Source organism: Balaenoptera musculus, chromosome 11 (assembly GCF_009873245.2).
Source record: "Balaenoptera musculus isolate JJ_BM4_2016_0621 chromosome 11, mBalMus1.pri.v3, whole genome shotgun sequence".
In the NCBI taxonomy this organism is placed as follows: Eukaryota; Metazoa; Chordata; class Mammalia; order Artiodactyla; family Balaenopteridae; genus Balaenoptera; species Balaenoptera musculus.
In genome coordinates, this window is record NC_045795.1 from 62,426,934 (window position 1) to 62,448,929 (window position 21,996).

Genomic DNA, 21,996 nt, shown 5'->3' on the forward strand with positions numbered 1-21,996 from the left:
TGAGCAAGTTACCTGCCCTCCTGAGCTTCAGTACCTTGACCTGTAAAATGGGGACCATAATCCCTACTCTTTGAAGGGTTGGGCAGGGACTAAGTGAGGTCACGTGCAAAAGCTGCTACACAGGGAAAGTGCTCAACAGACACTGCCTCCAGGCAGCCTCCTTCCCCCCCTCATCAGGGCTTTCACAGCCTTTAACCCCTCCTGGACCACTTCTTCCTTTGGACTTGCTGATTTCTTTCTCTCAGTGTCTTGGCAGGGATGTATACACAAACCCAGGCTCTATACCAACCCCTCACCCCCCCACCCCACCAAACCTGTCTGAGTTTCTCAGACTCCTGGTGGTTTTGATTGGTCCTAAGCTTAGGAAGAAAAAGAACATAAGAAAAAGCCACCAGAGACACGGGGGTCTGTCTTCGGCTAACTCACAAGGAAGGTGTGAGACAAGGCAGGCCCTGAACTGACTTGGAGGGCTGGCCCTTCACCCAAACAGATGATGCATGGGGACTGCAGGTCCATCCATTAGCCCTGGATCTCCCTTGGAGGCCGCAGGCCAGCATGCTGGCAGTTTCCTTTCCTTGAACCGCTTCCTGATTTCCCATGACCAAAAACACACTTATTTGTCAGCGGTCAGAAGACCTTCTGCTTTTGTTCCTACTGAGAAAGGGGAAGGCAAAAGGTGAAGGGAAGAGGGAGCTGCAGGGCGGCACTTTCTCATGCAGGTGACAGCCCAAGGTCATCCTCCCAGGCCCTGAGCTTCCGGTCCTGCTCCCCGGACCCCCTACCCACCCACCCACCTGGCCGGCAGTTGAGGCACAGTCAGTGAAGAGTTGCCAGGTGACGACGGCATGAGTATGGCTTAGTGCAAATGCAACAGAACGTGCCCTGGGGACCACTGAACCATGGGGGTTGGGGAGAACGCTGGAGGCTCACGCAGCCAGGAAAGGCTTCAGAAGGAAAAGAAAGGGCCCGTGGTCACAGGGAGCAGAGGCTTTCTTGGGTTGGGTGATGGGGCTGGCTTTATCCATGAGGCAAGGTCAGTCACCCTCAAGCAAGAGAACAGAAGAGTATGGAGACATACACTTGAGCCTAAAATCTCCTGCGCTGAGAACCTCCCGAAGATTAAGTGCATCTCCTCCCATGCAGCAGAAATCCTGGATGATAAATCTGACAGCCCTTCCTCTGAACTCTGGGCAGGAATAAAGGAACAGAGATCTCAATACAAGTCGGCAGGAGCATCACAAAACTCCCTAACTGGATGGAAAGTGAGTCAACGAACGTCTGGACACAGGAGCCATGTCAATTCTCCCTTGAGCTTCTAAACAGGCAGTGCTTTGCTGCAGGAACTGCAGTCAAGCCAGACCACAGGGGCCGAGAAACACCAAGCAAGGCTGCCATGGAGGGGAACCTGACTTTTCCCATGGGTCCCCTGGCTTAAACTCTTGACACTTTAATACAATGGCACTTTGTGCAGTTACTTCATATATTTAGAAATTAGCCATTGCAGACTCTCCTCACAGGCCTTGTTGGAAAAGAGCTGGCCCAGAAAAATGAGAGGGCCAATGGAGAGCCGGTACTAAAGGACGCCCCTGTGCCTGATGCTGTCCATCTGCGGCATCGGGAACATTTGGTGGGTCTGGGTCACTGATTAAGAGCAGCACAAGATACTGGTGATGGGGCAGGCATGGGCTGGGGGAGGGGAAAGTCCCTCGGGTTCCACAAAGCACTGGGTAACAAACTTGGTTATATTTTTATTGCTTTTAGAACTTTGGGGTGGACGTCCCTGGCAGTCCAGTTGTTAAGACTCCCCACTTCCACTGCAGGGGGCACGGGTTCGATCCCTGGTTAGGGAACTAAGATCCTGCATGCTGCATGGCGCAGCCAAAAAAAAAAGAGGACTTCTGAGAGAAACATCTACTTGAGACAACAGAAATTAATCTTGTGGCACCATTACCAAGCCTGATGAGTGGTTCCAAAAGATGAACACGGTTTTTAAAGAGCAGTGCGTTGCTCTGAGCGTGGCTATAGCAGCCCAGCCAACGCTGCTCTTATGCACTGAATTGTGTCCCCCCCTTAAATTCATATGTTGATGTCTTAATGCCCAGTACCTCAGAATGTGACTGTTTTTGGAGATAAGACCTAAAAGAAGTAAGTTAGTTAAAATGAGGCCAATAAGGTGAGCCCTAGTCCAATCTGACTGGTGTCCTTATAAGAAGAAAAGATTAGAACACAGAGAGACATGGGTGGCACATGCATAGCGGGCATGACCATGTTAAGAGACAGGAAGATAGCAGCTGCCTGCAAGCCAAGGAGAGGCCTCAGGAAACCAAACCTGCCGATACCTTGGCCTTGGACTTCCAGAACTGTGAGAAAATAGATTTCTGTTGTCTAAGTCACCTGGTCTATGGTATTTTTTTTTTTTTTTTATGGTATTTTGTTATGGCGGCCTGAGCAGATTAATACAGTCGCCTAAGCCAAGAAAGGCCTTCCTGGAGATGCTGAAATCAGGGGGACCGCTGACAGACACGCCCAGGAACTCTCTGACAAGGCTCAACACTGACTACTCCTGGAGCCCTGGTGCTCCTCAAGGGCACCCTGCCCCGAGCACTGTTTGCAGGCACCTTCCCTTAAGCAAAGACAGCCAATCCTGCTTCCGAGCTTTCCTAATCCTTTGATAAGAAACCACAAGGCCAGGCACTTAATGAGCACTCAGGAAATGGAGGTGATGTCTACTCACTGTTCAGCCACGTTTGGGTCAAGAGAATCAGTTTCGGTGGGTGTTTCAGGCAAGGAGGAGCCGGACTCCTGTATCTGGCACAACTCCTCATCTGTGATGATGTCAAACACGGCATCGTCTGGCGGCCGGCAGTCTGTGTTAGCACCTGGGGTGCAGAGGCAGGTCGGGAGAGAAGAGAAATGCACAGTCATGGACAGTACGGGGAGGGAGTGCAGCTATGTGGGACGAGCCACCAGGACACACTCTAAGTGCTCACTCAACCGACAGCTATTCTGTCCAGATGGAGAGAAATGGCTCTTGGGATGTTCCAGAAAAGCAGATGAGGGGACTACAGATGAAACTGAATGTACCATGTAAGAGATCTCTCTGAAGTCCCTTAGGCAGTGGCATGGAGAGGTTTTAAGCTCTTACATGTTCTCTGAGCCCCTTTATTTAGAAGGAAAAAAACCTATCAAAATCTTATCAGGAAAAGAACCTAACAAAAAGGTAATCATACTTCTGTGCTGCTGAATCCTTGCTCCAGCAGACACAGACCTCACTCATGCCTCTTTGAGAGGAGGATTCTGTCTGACCTGCATTTTCACCTCAATCCACTGGGGGGTGGAAAAGAACCTCCCTCTGCACAGCAGCCATTGTGCTTCTGACCAGGGGACTTGTGCCCAACTTTGCAGGCTCCCCAGTAGGAAGGATGCTGTGCGATGCTGCTGTGCTAGTCACCCCCGACCCCGCCAACAAGTAGTCTTTTGCATGTGATGGAAAATGTGATGGCAGGCCTGAGACGAAAAAAGAAAAGACAGAAAGTAAGACAGACAGACAGAGGAGGAGACAGGAAATGTCAGAAATCAAAACAAGCAACCTCAGCATGCTGGCACCATGCCACCCTCTGTCGTCACTGGAACACCCACTAGTGAGCCAGGCGAGGGGAAGATTCCTGGGCTGGTCAGCAAGAAGAACAGTTCATGGGAGTTACAAGTTCCCAGCAGGCCCTGCTGCATGGCTCCTGGGACAGGCCGTGCTTCAGAATAGACACCCACAGTCCAGTCCTGAGAGGGCAGCCTGGGCTGGTCTGCGAGGCTGTGCTGAGAAGCAGCAGGAACCAAATCCCACTTCCTTTTACTGAGCTGAGTGAGAGGACATGAAGGAGAATACACCCTTCTTGGCCGCCGAGAGAGAATGTGAGCTACAGGGAGACAGGAAAGGATGTGCTCGTTTCCACACTCAACTCCTGGCCTTTGGTTACCCTGAAAGAGAGGGTTGGATATGGGGCTGGGGCCCTGGGAGACAGCGTTTTCCAAAGCTGTGGGATCCACTGGTGGTATGTGAGTTGAGAAGTAAACAGACCCCACGTTAAATAACACTGAATCATACCAGGAGAAAGTTATTCCCTTTTCAATTCTCCTTCAATCCTAATTACATCAAAAAGAAAGTCTCAGATTGGTGGTACTACCTTTTTAGTGCCTAAGTGTGGAAAACACTGAACTAAGCATGTTCCAGCTGAGCAGCCACAGTGGGGTAGCAGTGAGGGTGGCACCTGGAAAACACCGAGGGCAGTGGCGGAGCCTGACCTTGGCCTCTGGTGGCTTGGGGTGCGGCCTGGGCTGGTGACCGGGCGGGGCTGGGCTCTCCCTGGCTGGTGCCCGAGCTGGTGCTGTCGGGGGACCCGGGGCCCTCGCTCAGCTTCTGGAAGCAGGCCTGGCAGCAGCGCTCCTTCTTGCTGCTGTGCTTGCTCACAGCGTAGTTGTTGCAGCAGTAGTAACAGAAGATGTGGCCGCATATCCTGGGGACGACACAGGCACGGGCCCTGAAGACGCTGCACTAGAGGTCTCGAGTGACCTGCTCGGCACCGGAACCGGGCTCTGTTCTGGGCTCTGGACGCCACACGGCTCGTCAGACCTGGCTCTGCCCCCACTCTAGAGTGAGGCCTGAAGGCTTATCTCATAAGATTCCAAGAAAGCCATCTTGGTAAGCCTGATGGGAGACACTTTTACTTCCTAGGGTCCTGGGAGGCAGGCCGAGCCCCCTTCCCTGACGCAACGATGCAGGTGTGCATTCCAGGCCTCGGGGGCTGGGCTCTAAGAGACCACAGACCCCATCCCCCTGTGCTGACCGTTCTCCATCTGTCCCCACCCCAACCCAAGATTCATTCCTGTCTGCCCTTCTTTGGGCCCTGGGGGGTGGGGGGTCTTTGCTCTGTGTTCCTCCGGTGAAGCCTCAGCCCCTGCTCTCTCTGGGTTTCGTTTCCCCTCTGACCCCTGCAGGCCAAGAGAGGGTCAGGGGTTGGGTCTCTGGGTGCTCTACATCCCTGTGGGTCCCCTTAACTCTGCCTACAACCCCTGTATTAAACTCTCTTCCCTTTCGGGGATCCCTGAGTGTCCTGCTGAGACCCTGCCTAACATACCCTCCTCAACTGGTTCCCTTGAAACTAAGAGGCAACGTGCTCTTCCTAGACAGTTGGCTGAGGTGCCAACGCCTGCCACGGAGTCCTCGTTCAGAGGCGTCTGCTCTAGTGCTGGGCCCTGCCCGCAAGCCGCCTGCTGACCTGCAGTGGTGCCGCCGCACCATCCAGCTGAACTCCCGCTTGCAGTCAAAGCAGTAGTTCGCCTCCGTGTCCCCCAGCCACCTCTCCTCAGCACTGAGCTTCTGTTGGAATTCCAGGGCATCTGACTTCTGCCAGAGAGCATCCTTGTCCCTGGGAAAAAGCCGCATTAGAAAAACAGAAGAAAGAATCCATGAAAACAACAGAATTATCTCTGGTTCATTTCAAAAGACTGCTTCCGAATTTCCCAAAACACAAGGAGAATTCACTTTTACCTTGCAAATAACCCCCCAGTCTAGGTCTCCTCTGTCACCCCACACCAGTCCCAGACTCAGCAGGAGCCTCCCAACGTGTAAGTCCTCATCTGACACCACACGTGTGAAGGTACGGGGGGCCTGCGATGTCCATAAAGGGCTCTGGCAACTGCAAAGACCTGCTGGCACTGACAAGGGTCACCAGCTGCTCAGATGTCTAAATGACAGTGCATGTGGCCACTGGGAGTTTAAGCTGTCACGTGCTGCCATGATTACATGACAGTCTGTGTGCTGTGAGCCCAAGAACCCAAATCTTAAATGTGCTCGGGATCCTTCATGTTTTTATGGTTTAAGTAACAATTAATGGAGGAGAGTCGAGCTTTTCCTGAAAATCCGATGGGATGTTGACCTCCTCCACTCCTTAGAGAGACAGCACAGCCACTACAGGAAGCAAGCACACTGAAAAAAGTGGCAGGATTTTCAGGAGGCTCTAGCAGCATCTGAATGTGCCTGATGCACCAGGGAAGATGTGTATAAAGCCTTCCTTAAAACTGCTGTTAATTTTCGGGGCTATAGGAAACACAGAGGATGGAAGAACACGTTAAATGACACCATGGGCATGCAATCAGAAAAGTCCAGGCTATGGGAAACTACCAGATGAATGGCCTGCTTTCTTTAAAAGTAAACTGCAAAGGAAAAAAAAAGAGAGAGAGATGGTAGGGGAACCATGACTAAGTAAGAGAGATCTAAGAAACATATCACCATGCAATGTATAGATCTAATATAGATCCTGATTAGAAAAAATTATAAAGCAATTAGAAAAATTTCAGACTGACTAGACACTTGATGATATTGGGAATTAGTTAATTTTCAAGCGCGGTAATGATGCTGTGGTTGTTTAAAATAGAGTCCTTGTGTTGGAGAGGTACGTATCAAAATACTTGTGGATGAGATGACAGGATGTCTGGGATTTGCTTCAAAATAATCTGAGGAGGTGGGGGAAATCGGTAGGACTCTTGGATGATACAAGACTGGTCATGAGCTGAATAATGTTGAAGCTGGGTGACAGGTACACAACAGTGCATTTTGCTATCCTATTTTTGTATTTTTGAAAATTTCCGGGACTTCCCTGGAGGTCCAGTAGTTAAGACTGCGCATTTCCACTGCAGGGGGCGTGGGTTTGATCCCTGGTTGGGGAACTAAGATCCCACAAGCAGCCAGGCGCAGCCAAAAAAAAAAAAAAAATTCCATACAAAAACCTTTAAAAACTTTTTGAATGACTTGTCAACATTTAAAAGTCAGGCCAATTTCACATAAAAATCCAGATTTCCACCTTCTCTTAAGAAGTAAGGTGACCTGGCAACCCTGGACTTGATGCCTGTGGGGCAACAGTCAGCAAGAGCAGGGCAGGCCATGTCCTCCGGTTTCTCAGAGCCCCCGTCCTGGCCCGGTTCACACATTTACATCACTGTCTGCTACCTGCAGGCACTGGAGTTTGGGGGCCCAGGTGCTGGGGAGAGTGGGATGGAGGAGAAGGAGAAAAGGGCTCATGAGAGAGGGACAAGGGAATGGAGAAGTCCCTGAGGATATTAAACATCTCTGATTGTCACTCTTGTGGCTGAGCACATGGAGATTTTGAAAACAGTTAGCATAGCAATAAGAAAACACGGACCAGGTGCAAGGCTGCCAAGGGCCTGAGCAGACCCTGTTCACATGTGCGGGCGCTTACAACAGAACACAAGCAGACAGGGGCCCATTTCCCTTGAAGAGTCCTTTCAAGAACAGTTGCATTTCTTTAAAGAAAAGCCAAGCTTGCGGGGAGCCCCTGGCCCCTTGTTTGACACTCACCTGAGCAGCTCTATCAGCCGCTCCTCCAGGTACTTCTTGGTTCTATTCAGGTCATCCAGGTCAGCAAGCATCTTCTGGTCATTCTTCTCCCTGTCTGTCGCCTCCTGGCAGAGTCTATTGTAATACTCCTGGATCTTTGTCGTGGCTTTTTCAAGTTCCTTCTGGGTCCTGGTGGAGGAGTAGTAAGTTTTCCTTACTACCCACTACTTCCAGCTTCCCCCGTGCCTCTGGGCTAACCCAGGCCTCTAATGGGGGGTCCTGCTGCCCTACCAGTCTTTCCCCTTCATGGGGGGAGCCACCTGGCACTGCCCCACTCACAGGCTGTACACTCTCTTAAGCCTTCAAAACTTCCCTCACACACCCAAACTCTTCACACACCACTACCTCTCACAACAAATACAAGGGACATCTGGGAGAGGAGGTTGACCTCAGGTCACTAGGAGCACCCCAGGTGCGTCAAACTCTGCACCACTTGGTTCTTGGGCAGAGACTGAGGCTTTGAGAGGAGCCCAATGGGTTAAGTACATGGGCTGGTGATGGCGGTATACACAAGAGGAAAAAGGAGCCAGGAGAGAAAGAACAGAGGCGTAGCTTCCTGGAGATGACCACACAGAGGAGCGCCTATCTTCCATGTGTCTTTGGGACTCTACACATGGGGTTTGGCATGGGGCACACAGCAGGCACTCAATCTACACTGCAAGGCGTTCAACCTGACAACCCTGAGGCCTAAGGAATCCTGTTCTGGGTGCTTCGGAGCCTCAAGCTGCAGCAGAGGGGCCGGCTGAACCACGGTCTTCCCGCCCTTGCCCACTTCTCTTTCAGCTCACCTGTCCCCTAAGGCAGTGGTTTTCCAAGGATGCCTTACAAAGCAAGGCTTTCATAACAGCTCCAATAAAACAGAGGGCTGTGCAAGACTAATTAATCTGTATCTAATCCAGCCTTTCCATGTCCAGTATAAAGTTGTCAGGAGGTTTTTTACTAGACACTGTCCTCCAAAATGATCTCGGGTACACACAGACACACACACACCCACAGAGTTATAGCATTAAAAAAATGCCACCAACTTAGGAGGTTCTACTTAAATTGTCACATGAACACCACCTGGCTAAGGGCAGCCAGAGTCCTATAGGATTCAAACTCCGTAAGGAGTCAGCTGAGAAGAGTCAGATGAGAAGAAATGTACACTGAGGTTACTAAACATCCAGTGTGGTCTGGATCTCCCATTGAGCCTGGGTCCAGGCCTAGAAGCAGATGGTAGGAGATGGGTGGAAAAGTTAAAGCCTCGGGAGAATGTGGTGTGTCTGTTTTTGCTGGGAGCACACATGCAATCAGGTCCCAGCATTCCCTACAGGACCAGTTTGGCCCCATCACCAGATAGTGGGCTGCTGACGCTCACAATTCCGGGTGGCCCCAAAGCCTGAAGATGAAGAGGTCTTGGGGTTGGACACAGGTAGGGCCATACTTTAAGGTTAAAAAAAAAATTACGATAAAAGGGTGACAGCACGACGTGCTCTCCACAGACACGGCACCAGAGAGTCTCCAGGAAGACAAGCCGGTCCTGCTCCCTGGCTCGCTCACTCACTCTCAGATGAGCTTGGGAGAACCTCACACCTAACCCCGCAGCCTCTCATTTCACAGAGGAAATGAAGAACTCAAGTCAAAACACACAGGGGGGAAAACATGCACACACAATACTCACACACCAGTACCCTAAAACAAAACAAAACAAAACAAAACACAAAACTATCTGTCTATATATTTTTTAGGGTAGTTGTTGAGACAAAGACTCTGGAGCCAAATGTTCTGAGTTCCAATCCTGCCATCACCACTTACACACTGTGTGACCCTGGGAAAGTGACTTCACTCCTCTGAGCCTTGTTTTCCTCATCTATGAAATGGGATAAATAATAATACCATCCTCACAGGACCGTTGGGAGGATTAAATGGGCAAATAAATACCAAGTATTTAAAACGGTACCTGACACATTTTAGGCATTACTTAAATGTCTGCTGTTAGTAGTACCATGATTATCTCCCAGCTTTTATTTCATTTTAGTTTTACCAAAGCATGAAGTTACTGAACTGAAATATGCCCTGCTCGAGATAAGACAATGGAATTAAGAGAAAGGGTCTCTGCAGCCTTCTATAGGCTTGTGACAGGCAGATTGCCAAGGTTCTCTGTGGCATGCTTCTGACACTTTATGAGTCTGTGGCTTTTCTTGCATAAGGGCTTCTTTAACCTGATATGAGTGGTTGACTTTCTAAATGACTGTACCAAACACCCCCTCCCTTGAGGACTCTCTCACTGGCCGCGTGGGTGGACCGTGTAACTAACCTGTCCAAGTCTTGGCGCAGGGCGGCCCCCTCCTCATCCTTTCTCAGCATGGCGGCCTGGCACTCGGCAAGGTGCTTGCTGGTGCAGCTCAGCTTCTCCGCCGCATCGGCCTGGGCAGCCTGGAACAGGACAGCAGGGAGAAGACGCTCGGTTGCAGAAGCCCATGCAAGATGCCATCAAGTGACTGGCATGCTCCCCACCCCACCTGACTGGCGCACTTCTAACAGGAGGGGCTTTTGTCTGTTTTTAAGTTCAAGAGACCATGAACTAGTATGTGTGTGGAGTATGACAGACTCCCATTTGTAATTATGTCCCTCAAGCATCAGCTGCAACCGGTTGTGGTGGCTGGAGGGGCAGCAGGTATCAGAATCTCCAGGGTGGGGGTAGAGGTGGGGTGGCAGGGTACAGGAGTCACTGAAAAAAGTCACTGCCCTGAAGACAGGTTTCAGTCCCACCCCTGCTCTGGCTCACGTCAGAAATACTGATTTGGAGAACATCTGCAGAGGGGGATGACTTATTTCCTTTCCATAAGACACAGGGGCAGTGAAAAACACACTTGACAGCTCTAGCCAGGTGTCCAGGGAGTGGAAGAGCCATGACACAGACTCAGGTTGTCTGCAAAGGTTGAGCTGACGGCAGCTTTAGCCAGGGCACTGGAACTCCTGCAGGGAGGCCTCTCCGATGGTCCAATGAAAGCCAAGCCACATCCCCTTCCTCGACAGGCCCACACCCTGGGAGAGGAATGACCAGGCGAACGATGGGCCGGCCGCTGCTCAGGGCTCACAGGAGCACCGCCCCTGGGCCTCAGGGGCCAGGCTTACCTTCAGCTTCCCCACAGCCTCCTCGGCGGCCTGTAGCTGCCGACCTTGCTCCTCCAACTGGCCCCTGAGGCTCCTGCATTCTTCACTGGAGGTCTGGAGAGGATGAGAAAGGGATCAGAAAAGTGGGGTCCTTGTTCTGAGACTCCCTCGGCCCCATTCCCCCCAAATGGGTGAAAACAAGCTACCTCTCTTTCTCCCAAACTCAATAAACTTTGGGCTTCCCTGGTAACACAATCCCGTCAAGCCAAGAGACTTAGCTTGGCCCCCAAACTTAGAATTTCATTTCTGCCAAGGAAAGGGTGGAGTATGAGCCACACGGAACTGCAAGGGGTGGGGTGACACAAGGTGGGAGGCACATCTGTGGGAACGCAGTAGTTGCCTAAGAGAGAGGTCAGGAGTGGTCTGAGTGCACAGACCCAGAAGCAGACAGACACATCAGAAGCCAAAGCCCCGTAGACGTCTGCCTGTGTCCTCACTCTTAACCCTTTTTCTCTGCAGTTCAAGACACACGGTAAACACTGTTCTCATAAGCTTGTCTATCCCAAGGGCTCTGTGAAAATGAATTGAGTTGGTTTCCTACAACTGCTCTGCTATCAGGAGGCACCTGAAGGGACAGAGAATCCAGGGACAGGACTTGAGGCAGTCAGGAACTCACATGCCAAAAGGGGCTGGACAAGTACATAAACGAGTGCAAGGAAAATAGCAGAGGATGCACGCTTCCTTAAAGTGGGCAGTCCCCACCCAGCTCCTGCTGACTGCTGCCACGTAGGAATGAGAGCACAGGCTTTAGGAACTCCCAAGATTTCAAAAGAAGTCCAAAAACGGAATCTATAAACACCCTGCTCTTGAAATGTTGGCTACTAAGTTAAAAAAAAATTCTGTGTGGGCCAAACTTGTCTGTAATGGCCTTAAATTTAGACGTCTGGGTTAAAGCATCCCTCTCCAATGCTGTGTCCCTAACATGTTCCTGCAGGGAGAAGGATGCTGTGAGCTATGACACCTGGATGAGACCATGTTGGCTTGGGCCCCCCAGGACATTCTTGGGCCCTCATGTGCCATCTGGCCGAAGGTGCATCCCAACCACTCATGGACCCACCAGGCCCTGCCGCAGGAGACAGGTGCAGCTCAGACGGTCAAGGTGAGGGTTACCTTAAGTCTGCTCTGGTAGTCCATGATCTCGGTGCTCAGCTGGAACTTGAGGGTGTCGAGCTCCTGGCGTGCAGTCTCCCGGATGCTCTGGGCCTGCTGCTCGGCCTGGGCCAGCTGGGCCTGCAGGCCAGGCAGTGAGCCAGCTGCCTCCTCAGCTGCCTTCAGCTTCCCCTGCAAGCTCTCCTTCTCTCGCCGCAGCCCTGCCACTTGGTGTTCCAGGCCCTCCAACTCCTTGGGGGATGCCTCTTTGGCATCCTGGAGCTCTTGCATGGCGTGGGCCAGCGCCCCCTCCACCGGCTCTTTCTCCGCGGTCAGCGCGCAGACCTGGATGCCGAGCTCGGCCATATCCGTGTTGGCCCGGTGCGGCTGCTTCTGCAGCTCAGCATGTTCTAGCTGAGCCTCCTCGGAGCCGCCTTTTGCCTGGGACAGCTCCTCCCACACTACTTGGAGCTCCTCCTCCCTCCGCTGGGCCTCTCCGGCCCTCTCCTCCTGCAGTGCCCCTTCACGCTCCGAGCACTGCAGCAGCTCCTGGACGTGGGCCCTGTTGAGGGCTTTGTTCTGCTCCTTCAGTTGCTGCACGAGGGCCTTGTGCTCCCTCAGAGCGGCCTCGGCCACGCTCAGCTGGCTCTGCACCTTCTCCCGGTCACCCAGGGCTGCCTGCAGCTTGGCCTGGAGGTCCAGCACCCCAGCCTGCAGTCTCTGGGCCTCCCCCTGCTGGCTCTCCAGCTGCGCTTGAGACAGGGCCAGCTGGGCTGCTAGCTCCTGGGACGCGTGGTCTTGAGGTGTGCTGGACCCCTGCTGGCTTTTGTCTGCCGTGAGGGTCTCGATCAGCTGGGTCTGCTGGCGGCACTGGTCCTCAAGCGCTCTGAGCTCCCCCGCCCGGGCCTCTGCTAGCTGCCGGCACTGCTCCACCTGCTCCCGCAGCTGTTGGCATTCGGCCTCCTTGCTTTGCAGGGCAGCCTCCTTCTCAGCCACATGGGCCCTCATGGTCTCCTTGGCCTTCTTCACAGCCAGGAGGCTTGCCTCCATCTGGTCTCCCATGCGCCGGATGCTGGCCTGCTCTGACTGCAGGGAGGCCAGGGAGCCCTGGATGGCTGCCTCGCGCTGCTGCAGCGCTTGGTAGTCAGCCTGCAGGGCCTGAAGCTTATCCTCCAACAGCTGGTTGCGCTCCACCACATTCTGCAGCTCCTTCTCCAGCTCCCTGTTGGCCTGCTGGAGCTTCTTCTCCTGGCCGGCCCCTTGCATCCTGGGATCGTCCACCTGTTCCTCCCACGGGCCCCGCGGCTCCTCCTCCAGCTTCTCCTCCAGCTTCTCACAGGCCTGCTGCAGGGTGGAGCTCAGAGCCTCGCGCTCCTCAGCCGCCACGGGCAGCTCTGGGCCGGACTGCGCAGCGAGTCGCTCCAGCGCCCCCACCCTCTGGCTGAGGCGGTCTTTGTCCTGGATGAGCTGCTTCCTCTGCTCCTCCAGGTCACTCACGTGCTGGCTCACCTGGGCCAGCTGGGTCTCCAGGAGCTGCAGCTGCCGCGTCAGGGACCTGGCCTCCTGCTCCAGCAGCTCCTTCTCCTCCTGCCGCCGCTGCTCCTGCCGCCGCCCCTCCGCGAGCTCGTCCTCCAGGGAGCTCAAGTGGGCCAACGACTCCTGCAGCTGACGCTGGAGCTGGGCTGCCTCCTGCCCCTTCCTGGACAGCTCTTCCCGGAGCGGGGCCATCTCCTCCACCAGGCGCTCCAGGCTGGCCCGGGCCTCCTCCTTCAGCTGCAGCTCTTTGGACAGCTGCTCCAGCTGGGTGCTCTGCTGCCTGTTGAGCTCCTGGACCCAGGTGCTCTCCCTTTCCAGGAGCTTCTCCCCCAGCTCCTGAGTCTCCAGGGGCGAGTCACTGGGGATGCGCTTTTGCCGCCCCTTTGCATCCAGTGCCACGTCAGCCTTCTGCTCGGCTGCACCCAGCTGGTCTGGGACATCAGCTGAGCGCTGGTCCTTCCTGCCCAGGGAGTCACGTGTGGCCTCGAGCTCCCGAGCCAGGGGCTGCAGTAGGGACTCCAGCCGCCGCAGGGCTGAGCGGTAATCCTCCTCCTTCTCCGAGGCCCCCAGCTCCAGGGCCTGCAGGCACATCTGCAGCTCCTTCACAGTGTTCTGTGTGGCCTGGGTGACTTCCCACTGCTTCCGGAGCGCGGCCACCATACCGGCGAGGCGAAGGTTGTCCTCGGCGGCGGCGCGGCCCCTCTCTCTCTCTGCCTGCAGCTGCTCTCCACGCAGGCTGACGGCCGCCCTCAGCTCCTCGTTCTCTCGGTCCCGCTGCTGCATCTGCTCCTTCAGCTGCTTCTCCCGCACCTCCAGCTGGTCCAGCTCCAGCCGCAACTCGTCAAAGCCCTCCAGTGCCTCGTGGTTTAAGGGGTTGCTCAGGTCAAGGTGGGAGGCCATCTCCTGAGTCTGGGGAGGAAACACGAAAAACAGGTAGCTTGGGGATGAAGCTACATGGCTGCTTGGCAAAACTTTAGAATTTAATGAGAACAGAAGTAAAAATACAGCAATTACATGACCTAAGGTTAGTCTATCGAGCTATTCAAAGGACCAGAACCCCTTTGCTCAAAGCATCTGCCAGAGGAGGTCAGTAGCACATCCTAAAATATGATGCAACGTCACACGTGTGAGCTCCACTGAGACTCAGAACTTGCCTTTCCCATTCAGCCTCCTGTAGTTTTGGTAACATAATGGATGCTGGTTCTTAGGGAAATTATGTTATATGTAAACTACTGCTTACCCACTGCACTGCACCCACAATTCCTGTTGCAATTAAATCACAAAATAGGGTAAAAATGCTACTCTTAATGCTTCTTATACTGATTCGTCTTATATTGCTTTGCTGATTAATTTCAGTGTTCTTTCCCATTAAACTATATGATACATTCACATTTCTAACAAAATTAATGAAACTGACCTGACGCACTAACATTTACTGAGCACTAGCCTGTGCCAAGCCCTTAAGCACTGTGCGTGTGTGCCCTCATTTACTCCCTACAACCACCTTTCAGGCTGGTATGAGATTTTACAGATGAGAGAGGTCAAGTTTCGACAGGGTAGGTCACCTTCCCAGGGTCACACAGGGGGCGAGTGACAGTCAGGATTTGACCTTGCCACTTTTAACCAGAGTGCCAAACCACTTCTTCTGAAACACTTTAAAAAGCTTTTAAAAGAATTTATTTTTTAAAAGGCCTAAATTCCTTTTGGTTGTAAAAACCTGGACTCGAGGAAACAGTGGGTAGGACTGAGGGGTTATATCGCTTGGGCTGGAACACCAGGCGTCTGAGAACATCCCCCTGAGCTGGGAGGGGCAAGAACATGCCCTGGTTGACATGACAGAGAGCGAGTCCCCAGCCTTCTCGGCATTACCTGCAGGTAGCTGCTCACCAAACTGCTCATGCTGGAGCTTCGGCTGGGGGGTCTCCATAGGTAAGCAGAAGAGCCAGTGCCCAGGGTCCTCCTGTTGGGCCACAAAACAGACATGCCTGCATCAGAGCAGGAAACACACACACACACACACACACACACTCAAACACACACACACTTGGGGAGGCCTTGGTTGTCACTAGGCAACGAGGTGGTGGTAGGGGCAGTGCCCTCCCAGGTCCAGTAAGAGGGCAAAGTCCAACAACTTCCACCAAAGCACACATTCAGGTTGGTCGTAGCAGCTGGACCCCGCTGTTGAAGTCTAAGCATGATGGCTTTGCTCTTACTGCCAAAAAAGAACGAAGTGAACATAGTATTTCCCAGTTTTTAGTTTAAGTTTTCCTAGAACCTTCGATGCCAGCCATAACTTGTCTACCAGGGAGGAACCAGCAACAGTTAATCTGGTAAATAAAGGTCACGCTGTGCTTCGGGCCTTGAGGTCACTGCTTTACGTTATGTTACACGAGTAATGTGGCTGGAAGACCTCTTCTGGTTCACACTGGACATTTCCCTCACTGCAGAAAGTTCTATTTGATGGCACTAGTCATTGCGAACGAAACACACTTTTACTTAACGACCAGAATTTTCTCCTTAATCTACAATTACTGCATTTTAAACCTTGTTAGTGTCCACAACCCAACAACTGCACTTCTCAGTACTACCTGAAAGACAGTCACATATGTGCATAAGGTGACGTGTGGGGATGCTCTTGGCAGCACCGTCATGGTGGAAAAAGCAGAACCTTTCTAACTCCGCATCACTAGAGAAACAGATAAACTGTTTACTCACACAATGGAATACTCTATGCCACAGGTTGGCAATCTTTTCTGTAAAGGGCCAGAGAGTGAATATTTCGGTTTGCAAACCTTATGGGTTCTGTCACAATTCAACTCTGCCACTGTAGCATGAAAGCAGCCATAGACAATAGGTAAATGAAGGTGTGTTACACACTGCCCTGTGGGCCATGGTTTGCCAGCCCTACTCCACATCTATAGAACTCCCTGTACAAACACAGATAAAAATCTCAAAAACAATGTGGAATGAAAAAAGCAACCTGCAAAAGTAAAGCCACCTCATGATTCAATCAGTGTAGCAAATTTAAAAAATATATATAAAATACAACTATACATATGTAATATTTACGGGCACATGTAGTGAAACACAGAAATATTTGGGAATGACATGCATCAACTACAGGGTTGTAATTACTTCTAGAAAGGGAGAAAAGGAGAAAGGACGGCCGCGGGGTGGGGCTTTATTTGGATCTATAATATTTTATTTCTTAAAAAAAAAAAAGGTATCAGACATAACAAAAAAATCCCACAAGAACCAGCTTGAAGGGACTTTGGCCAAATATAAGACCTTAAGCTTTGAAATAATCACAGTGACAGAATATAACCTATTGAATAAAATAAGAATCCACGAGTCAATGCTGCTGTAAATGAATAAATAGATGGGGAAGAAGGAAAAGATCTTCCTTACAATAGAATGCCAACTATTAATGTAGAAGGAATGATGGAGTCAGAAAATTACTCTGGTAACCATGATAGTAATTGATTCAGGAAAGATTTACCGGACGCTAAAACTAACAGGAGGGAGATTTAAAAGAAACAGGATAAAAACCTAGTCTCAAAATGTCTTCCCATAAGATACATATTAATTACAAACAGAGAAACAGTAACTTTAGGAGAAACCTGGCTAACACCACCTTAACCAAATGATCATGGTTAACCGTGCAAGTAATGAAACAAACCAACATCCTGCGTCTCTGGGTACAACATGCTGAGGACACAACACCTGGGGTATTTCCGCCAAAAATGCTTAATCTGAATCCAATAATGAGAAAACACTAGACAAACTCAAATTAAGGAACATTTTACAAAATAATTGGCCTGTACTTTTCAAAAATGTCTGTGCAAAGAGGAGAAACTGTTCCAAATGAACAAGGACTAGAGAGACCCAACAATTCACTGACATGTGACCCTGGATTGGCTCCTGGATTATAAAAGACATGTCTGGCATAATTCTTAAAATTTGAACACAGTCTGTAGATTAGACAGCAGTATTGTATCAATGTTCTGTGATTTTAACAATTGTACTGAGGTTATGTAGATGTCTCCGACTTTAGGAAAGGATGTCCCTGATTTTAGGAAATATACAATGAAGTACTTAGGAGTAAAGGGGAATCAGGTCTGTAACTTATTCTCAAATGATGCAGGAAATAAACCAACATGTTTACATAAAGATAAAGTATGATAAGAATTCCCTGGCAGTCCAGTGGTTAAGACTCCACGCTTCCACTGCAGGAGGCGCAGGTTTGATCCCTGGTTAGGGAACTAAGATTCCACATGCCATGCGGCACGGCCGGAAAAAAAAAAAGAGAGAGAGAGAGAAAGAATGATTAAAACGTTTGTAGTAAAATACTGATAACTGGGGAATCGAAGTGAATGAGTACTGTGTACTATTTTTACAACTTTTCTGTAAGTCTGAAATGATTTTAAAATAGAACAGTTCTAAAAATAACACGAAGTAAATATGGCAAAAATGTTAGCTCTTAAATCCTGGTGGTTGGCAAATGGGTTCCATTATAGTCAGTATTTTTTCCTCCATAGAAAGAATTCCCTAATAAGAAAAACAAAAATTGGAAGAAAAAAAAAAACAAACCACCACCTTATTAACAGAAAGCAAAACAAAACAAAGAATGCTGGACTGGAGTTTAACTCAAGTCTAGTACCCTGGCCCTGGCCCTGGCCCTGCTGCCTGCCAGCTGTGTGACTCTGGGCAAATCCCTCCAATTCTCTGAGCCTGTTTCCTCAGCACCTTGCTCCTGGAACGGTTGTGAGGATGCAGTTGGACGGTGTGTGAGTGCCGTACTGGTGTAAGAAAAGAAAACACAGCAAAGCAACCTTTCCAGCAACCCTTACATGGACAAGCCTTCGCTCCCTCTCTTACTGGCCTCCATGATAACTGTATCTATGAGAACACATCGGGGAAAAGCCCACTTGCTCCCCCCCCCCTCGCTCCCACACCAAGTCCCTTAACACATCTGAAAACCTTGGGTTTCACATATGCGTCTCCACTGACTCATGCTGCCTGGCCAGTTAGGTTAGTTTAAGGTTGGAGCCTCCAGATGCTATCGTTAGTTAGTCACGATTCAACCAAGTCTGTAAAATTAGCAAGCGTAAGAGTTGCAAGGCTACAGGTAATTTACTGCACGAGCAAAACTGCTTTGAGTAGCCTGGTGGCAAGCTTCAAAACTTCAAACATCTCTTTCCCCTCTTTTCAACCAAGCAGTTAATTCTTCAAGGTACCTGGCAAACGTCGGCCAGGCAGCATCCAGGTCATAGCCCCTCGATGCTAGGTCAAACTGGATGTCGGTCAGCTCGTAGAGTTGGCCCACGATGTCAGAGCTCAGCTTTGGCTTCAGAAAGGGGCTCCTTGCGTAGTACCAGTCACTGCAGGGAAACACAAAAAGGGGTCAAGTACAGGAGTACATAAAGAAAGGGAAGAGTGCATTTCATCAGTCCTCCCAGTAAGGCTCTGCCTCATCAAATTCCAACTCAGATGACTAAATTAATTAAAGACAGACACATACACCCTAATTTGATTTTCACTGTAGGAGCACATAACTCTCAAATAAGCTTGCTCTTCTTCAGGGAAATTACTGAAATGAATTAGATGCTTATTTGTTTATTATTTACATCATACCTATTTCCAAATGAATGCGAGAAACCTTAAATCTGAATTACTGTCCAAGAAAGGGCAGTTGTAGGGGGAAGAACACTTCTTTTTTAAAAGAAAATCTTGTCTTCTATCCCCTCCAGAGAACTCAATACAGGACACTGAACTCACTGCTAATTTCTGTCCAGACACCAATATAAAAGCCAAGGAACAAAACATCTCCATTTTGAAGTGGTAGTTGTTTCACTTCACGTGAAGCAATAAGAATTAAAAAGACAACACTGATGAGTTTAATGAGCTACTTGGCTGATATCCGTGAACTGGGATACACTGGAAGTCAAGCTGTTTATGACAGTTTTCACCAAACATTACAACAAAATAACCTTCAAATCAAATGTGCAAAGGTTCTCAACTCACATGCATTCACAAAGCCTGGCACATACAAGAGAAATACACATTTATGCAAATCAATCTTAAAGGTGACAAAATGAAACAAAATATTCCCCCCCAATGGTTTTTCTTTTATTCAGAAGTATTTCTTTTAATTAACTGGAAGAACACTCCAGAGGTAGAGGGGAGGCAGAGCTGGAAAACGGGTGCCGGGCGAGCCAAAGAGGTTCAGCTGATTGGCAGCTGATCTGCGGCTCCTAATCTGACACCCTCTCCCCGCCTTACACGCTCAACCCCACCTCTCCCTCCTCCTTCCCCTCCTGCTGAGGCTTCAGCACTAGGGGCACAAAGGCTCCCAACCTGGTCACCCATCACAATCTCCAGGGAGCCCAGACCCATGGGGCGGGTGCTGACTCAGTGTCTCAGGTGAGGCCCCAGGCTCGTTGGTGTTAAACACCCCACAGGTGATTCTGCTGAGAGGCCAAGGCTGCAACCCACTGGTCCAGGGTGACCAGTGGGGTCTGCCCATTAGTGCCACCACGAAGGACCTGCCATCCACCAGAGGAAACTACCTGGCATTAGTTCAGAGACCTAAACCCAAGCTCCTGCTTTCTGCCTCAGCATCAGTGGGGCCCAGAGAAAGGCATTTGGCCTCTCTGAGCCTCACTTTCCTCACCTGTGAAAGCTCAGTGCTACCTGCCCAATGTGCGCCAAGGACTGTGGTAGGGAAGGGGAGAGGAGGATGACAGGTGGAGGTCCCTGCTCGTGCCAGGGTGTGACACAAACAGGCACTGCTGCTGCGGTTGTCATTATTACTGTTTAGTTTATCACATTTATTTGAGGTCTTCTGAACTTGTTTCAGAGACCTTATACACTTTAATACATGCTGAAAAGTGCTGAAAAATTGTTCACTGCAAAAACAATAATTTAAAAAGAAAAATATACATAATCCTATCCTTTATCAAATCATGTTCTCATATACTTTTTTTTAAATAGATCTTTATTGGAGTATAATTGCTTCACAATACTGTTAGTTTCTGTTGCACAATAAAGCAAATCAACCATATGCATACATATGTCCCCATATCCCCTCTCACTTGAGCCTCCCTCCCATCCTTCCTATCCCACCCCTCTAGGGACATCGCAAAGCACGGAGCCGATCTCCCTGTTCTATGCTGCTGCTTCCCACCAGCCAACTATTTTACATTCGGTAGTGTGTATATGTCGATACTACTCTCACTTCGCCCCAGCTTCACCCTCCCACCCCATGTCCTCAAGTCCATTTTCTATGTCTACCTCTTTATTCCTGCCCTGCAACTAGGTTCATAAGTACCTTTTTTTTTTTTTAAGATTCCATATATATGCGTTAGCATACGGTATTTGTTTTTCTCTTTCTTACTTCACTCTGTATGACAGACTCTAGGTCCATCCACCTCACTACAAATAACTCAATTTTGTTTCTTTTTATGGCTGAGAAATATCCGTTGTATATATGTGCCACATCTTCCTTATCTATTCATCTGTCGATGGACATTTAGGTTGGTTCCAAGTCTTGGCTATTGTAAATAGTGCTGCAATGAACACTGTGGTACATGTCTCTTTTTGAATTATGGTTTTCTCCAGGTATATGCCCAGTAGTGGCATTGCTGGGTCATATGGTAGTTCTATTTTCAGTTTTTTAAGGAACCTCCATACTGTTTTCCATAGTGGTTATATCAATTTACATTCACACCAACAGTGCAGGAAGGTTCCCTTTTCACCACACCCTTTCCAGGATTTATTGTTTCTAGATTTTTTGATAATGGCCATTCTAACCGGCGTGAGGGGATACCTCATTGTAGTTTTCATTTGCATTTCTCTAATAATTAGTGATGTTGAGCAGCTTTTCATGTGCCTCTTGGCCATCTGTATGTCTTCCTTGGTGAAATGTCTATTTAGGTCTTCTGCCCATTTTTGGATTGGGTTGTTTGTTTTTTTGATATTGAGCTCCATGAGCTGTTTGTATATTTTGGAGATTAATCCTTTGTCCGTTGTTTCATTTGCAAATATTTTCTCCCATTCTGAGGGTTGTCTTCTCGTCTTGTTTATGGTTTCCTTTGCTGTGCAAAAGATTTTAAGGTTAATTAAGTCCCATTTGTTTATTTTTGTTTTTATTTCCATTACTCTAGGAGGTGGGTCAAAAAAGATCTTGCTGTGGTTTATGTCAACAAGTGTTTTTCCTATGTTTTCCTCTAAGAGTTTTATAGTGTCTGGTCTTACATTTAAGTCTTTAATCCATTTGGAGTTTATTTTTGTGTATGGTGTTAGGGAGTGTTCTAATTTCATTCTTTTACATTAGCTGTCCAGTTTTCTCAGCACCACTTATTGAAGAGGCTGTCTTTTCTCCCTTGTATGTTCTTGCCTCCTTTGTCATAAATTAGGTGCCCATATGAGCGTGGGTTTATCTCTGGGCTACCTATCCTGTACCATTGATCTATATTTCTGTTTTTGTGCCAGTACCATACTGTCTTGATTACTGTAGCTTTGTGGTATAGTTTGAAGTCAGGGAGCCTGATTCCTCCAGCTCCGTTTTTCTTTCTCAAGATTGCTTTGGCTATTCAGGGTCTTTTGTGTTTCCATACGAATTGTAAAATTTTTTGTTCTAATTCTGTGAAGAATGCCACTGGTAGTTTGATAGGGATTGCATTGAATCTGTAGATTGCTTTGGGTAGTATAGTCATTTTCACAATATTGATTCTTCCAATCCAAGAACATGGTATATTCCATCTGTTTATGTCATTCTTTCATCAGTGTTTTATAGTTTTCTG

The 21,996-nt window shown here is 49.4% G+C and overlaps 1 protein-coding gene across 7 annotated transcripts in view; it reads right to left on the bottom strand.

Annotated features, from left to right (window-relative positions):
* FYCO1 (FYVE and coiled-coil domain autophagy adaptor 1) overlaps positions 1-21,996 on the bottom strand; it is an 86,778-nt gene that overhangs the window by 39,463 nt on the left and 25,319 nt on the right. For all 7 annotated transcript variants that reach the window (XM_036868215.1, XM_036868221.1, XM_036868218.1 and 4 more), the window contains 9 exons: positions 18,430-18,573; positions 15,062-15,152; positions 11,678-14,101; positions 10,529-10,621; positions 9,708-9,826; positions 7,373-7,540; positions 5,274-5,423; positions 4,300-4,511; positions 2,735-2,879 (listed from right to left, as the gene is read on the bottom strand). In XM_036868215.1, coding sequence (XP_036724110.1) covers positions 2,735-2,879; positions 4,300-4,511; positions 5,274-5,423; positions 7,373-7,540; positions 9,708-9,826; positions 10,529-10,621; positions 11,678-14,101; positions 15,062-15,152; positions 18,430-18,573 — 3,546 coding nt within the window. The remainder of the gene's footprint in view (positions 1-2,734; positions 2,880-4,299; positions 4,512-5,273; positions 5,424-7,372; positions 7,541-9,707; positions 9,827-10,528; positions 10,622-11,677; positions 14,102-15,061; positions 15,153-18,429; positions 18,574-21,996) is intronic.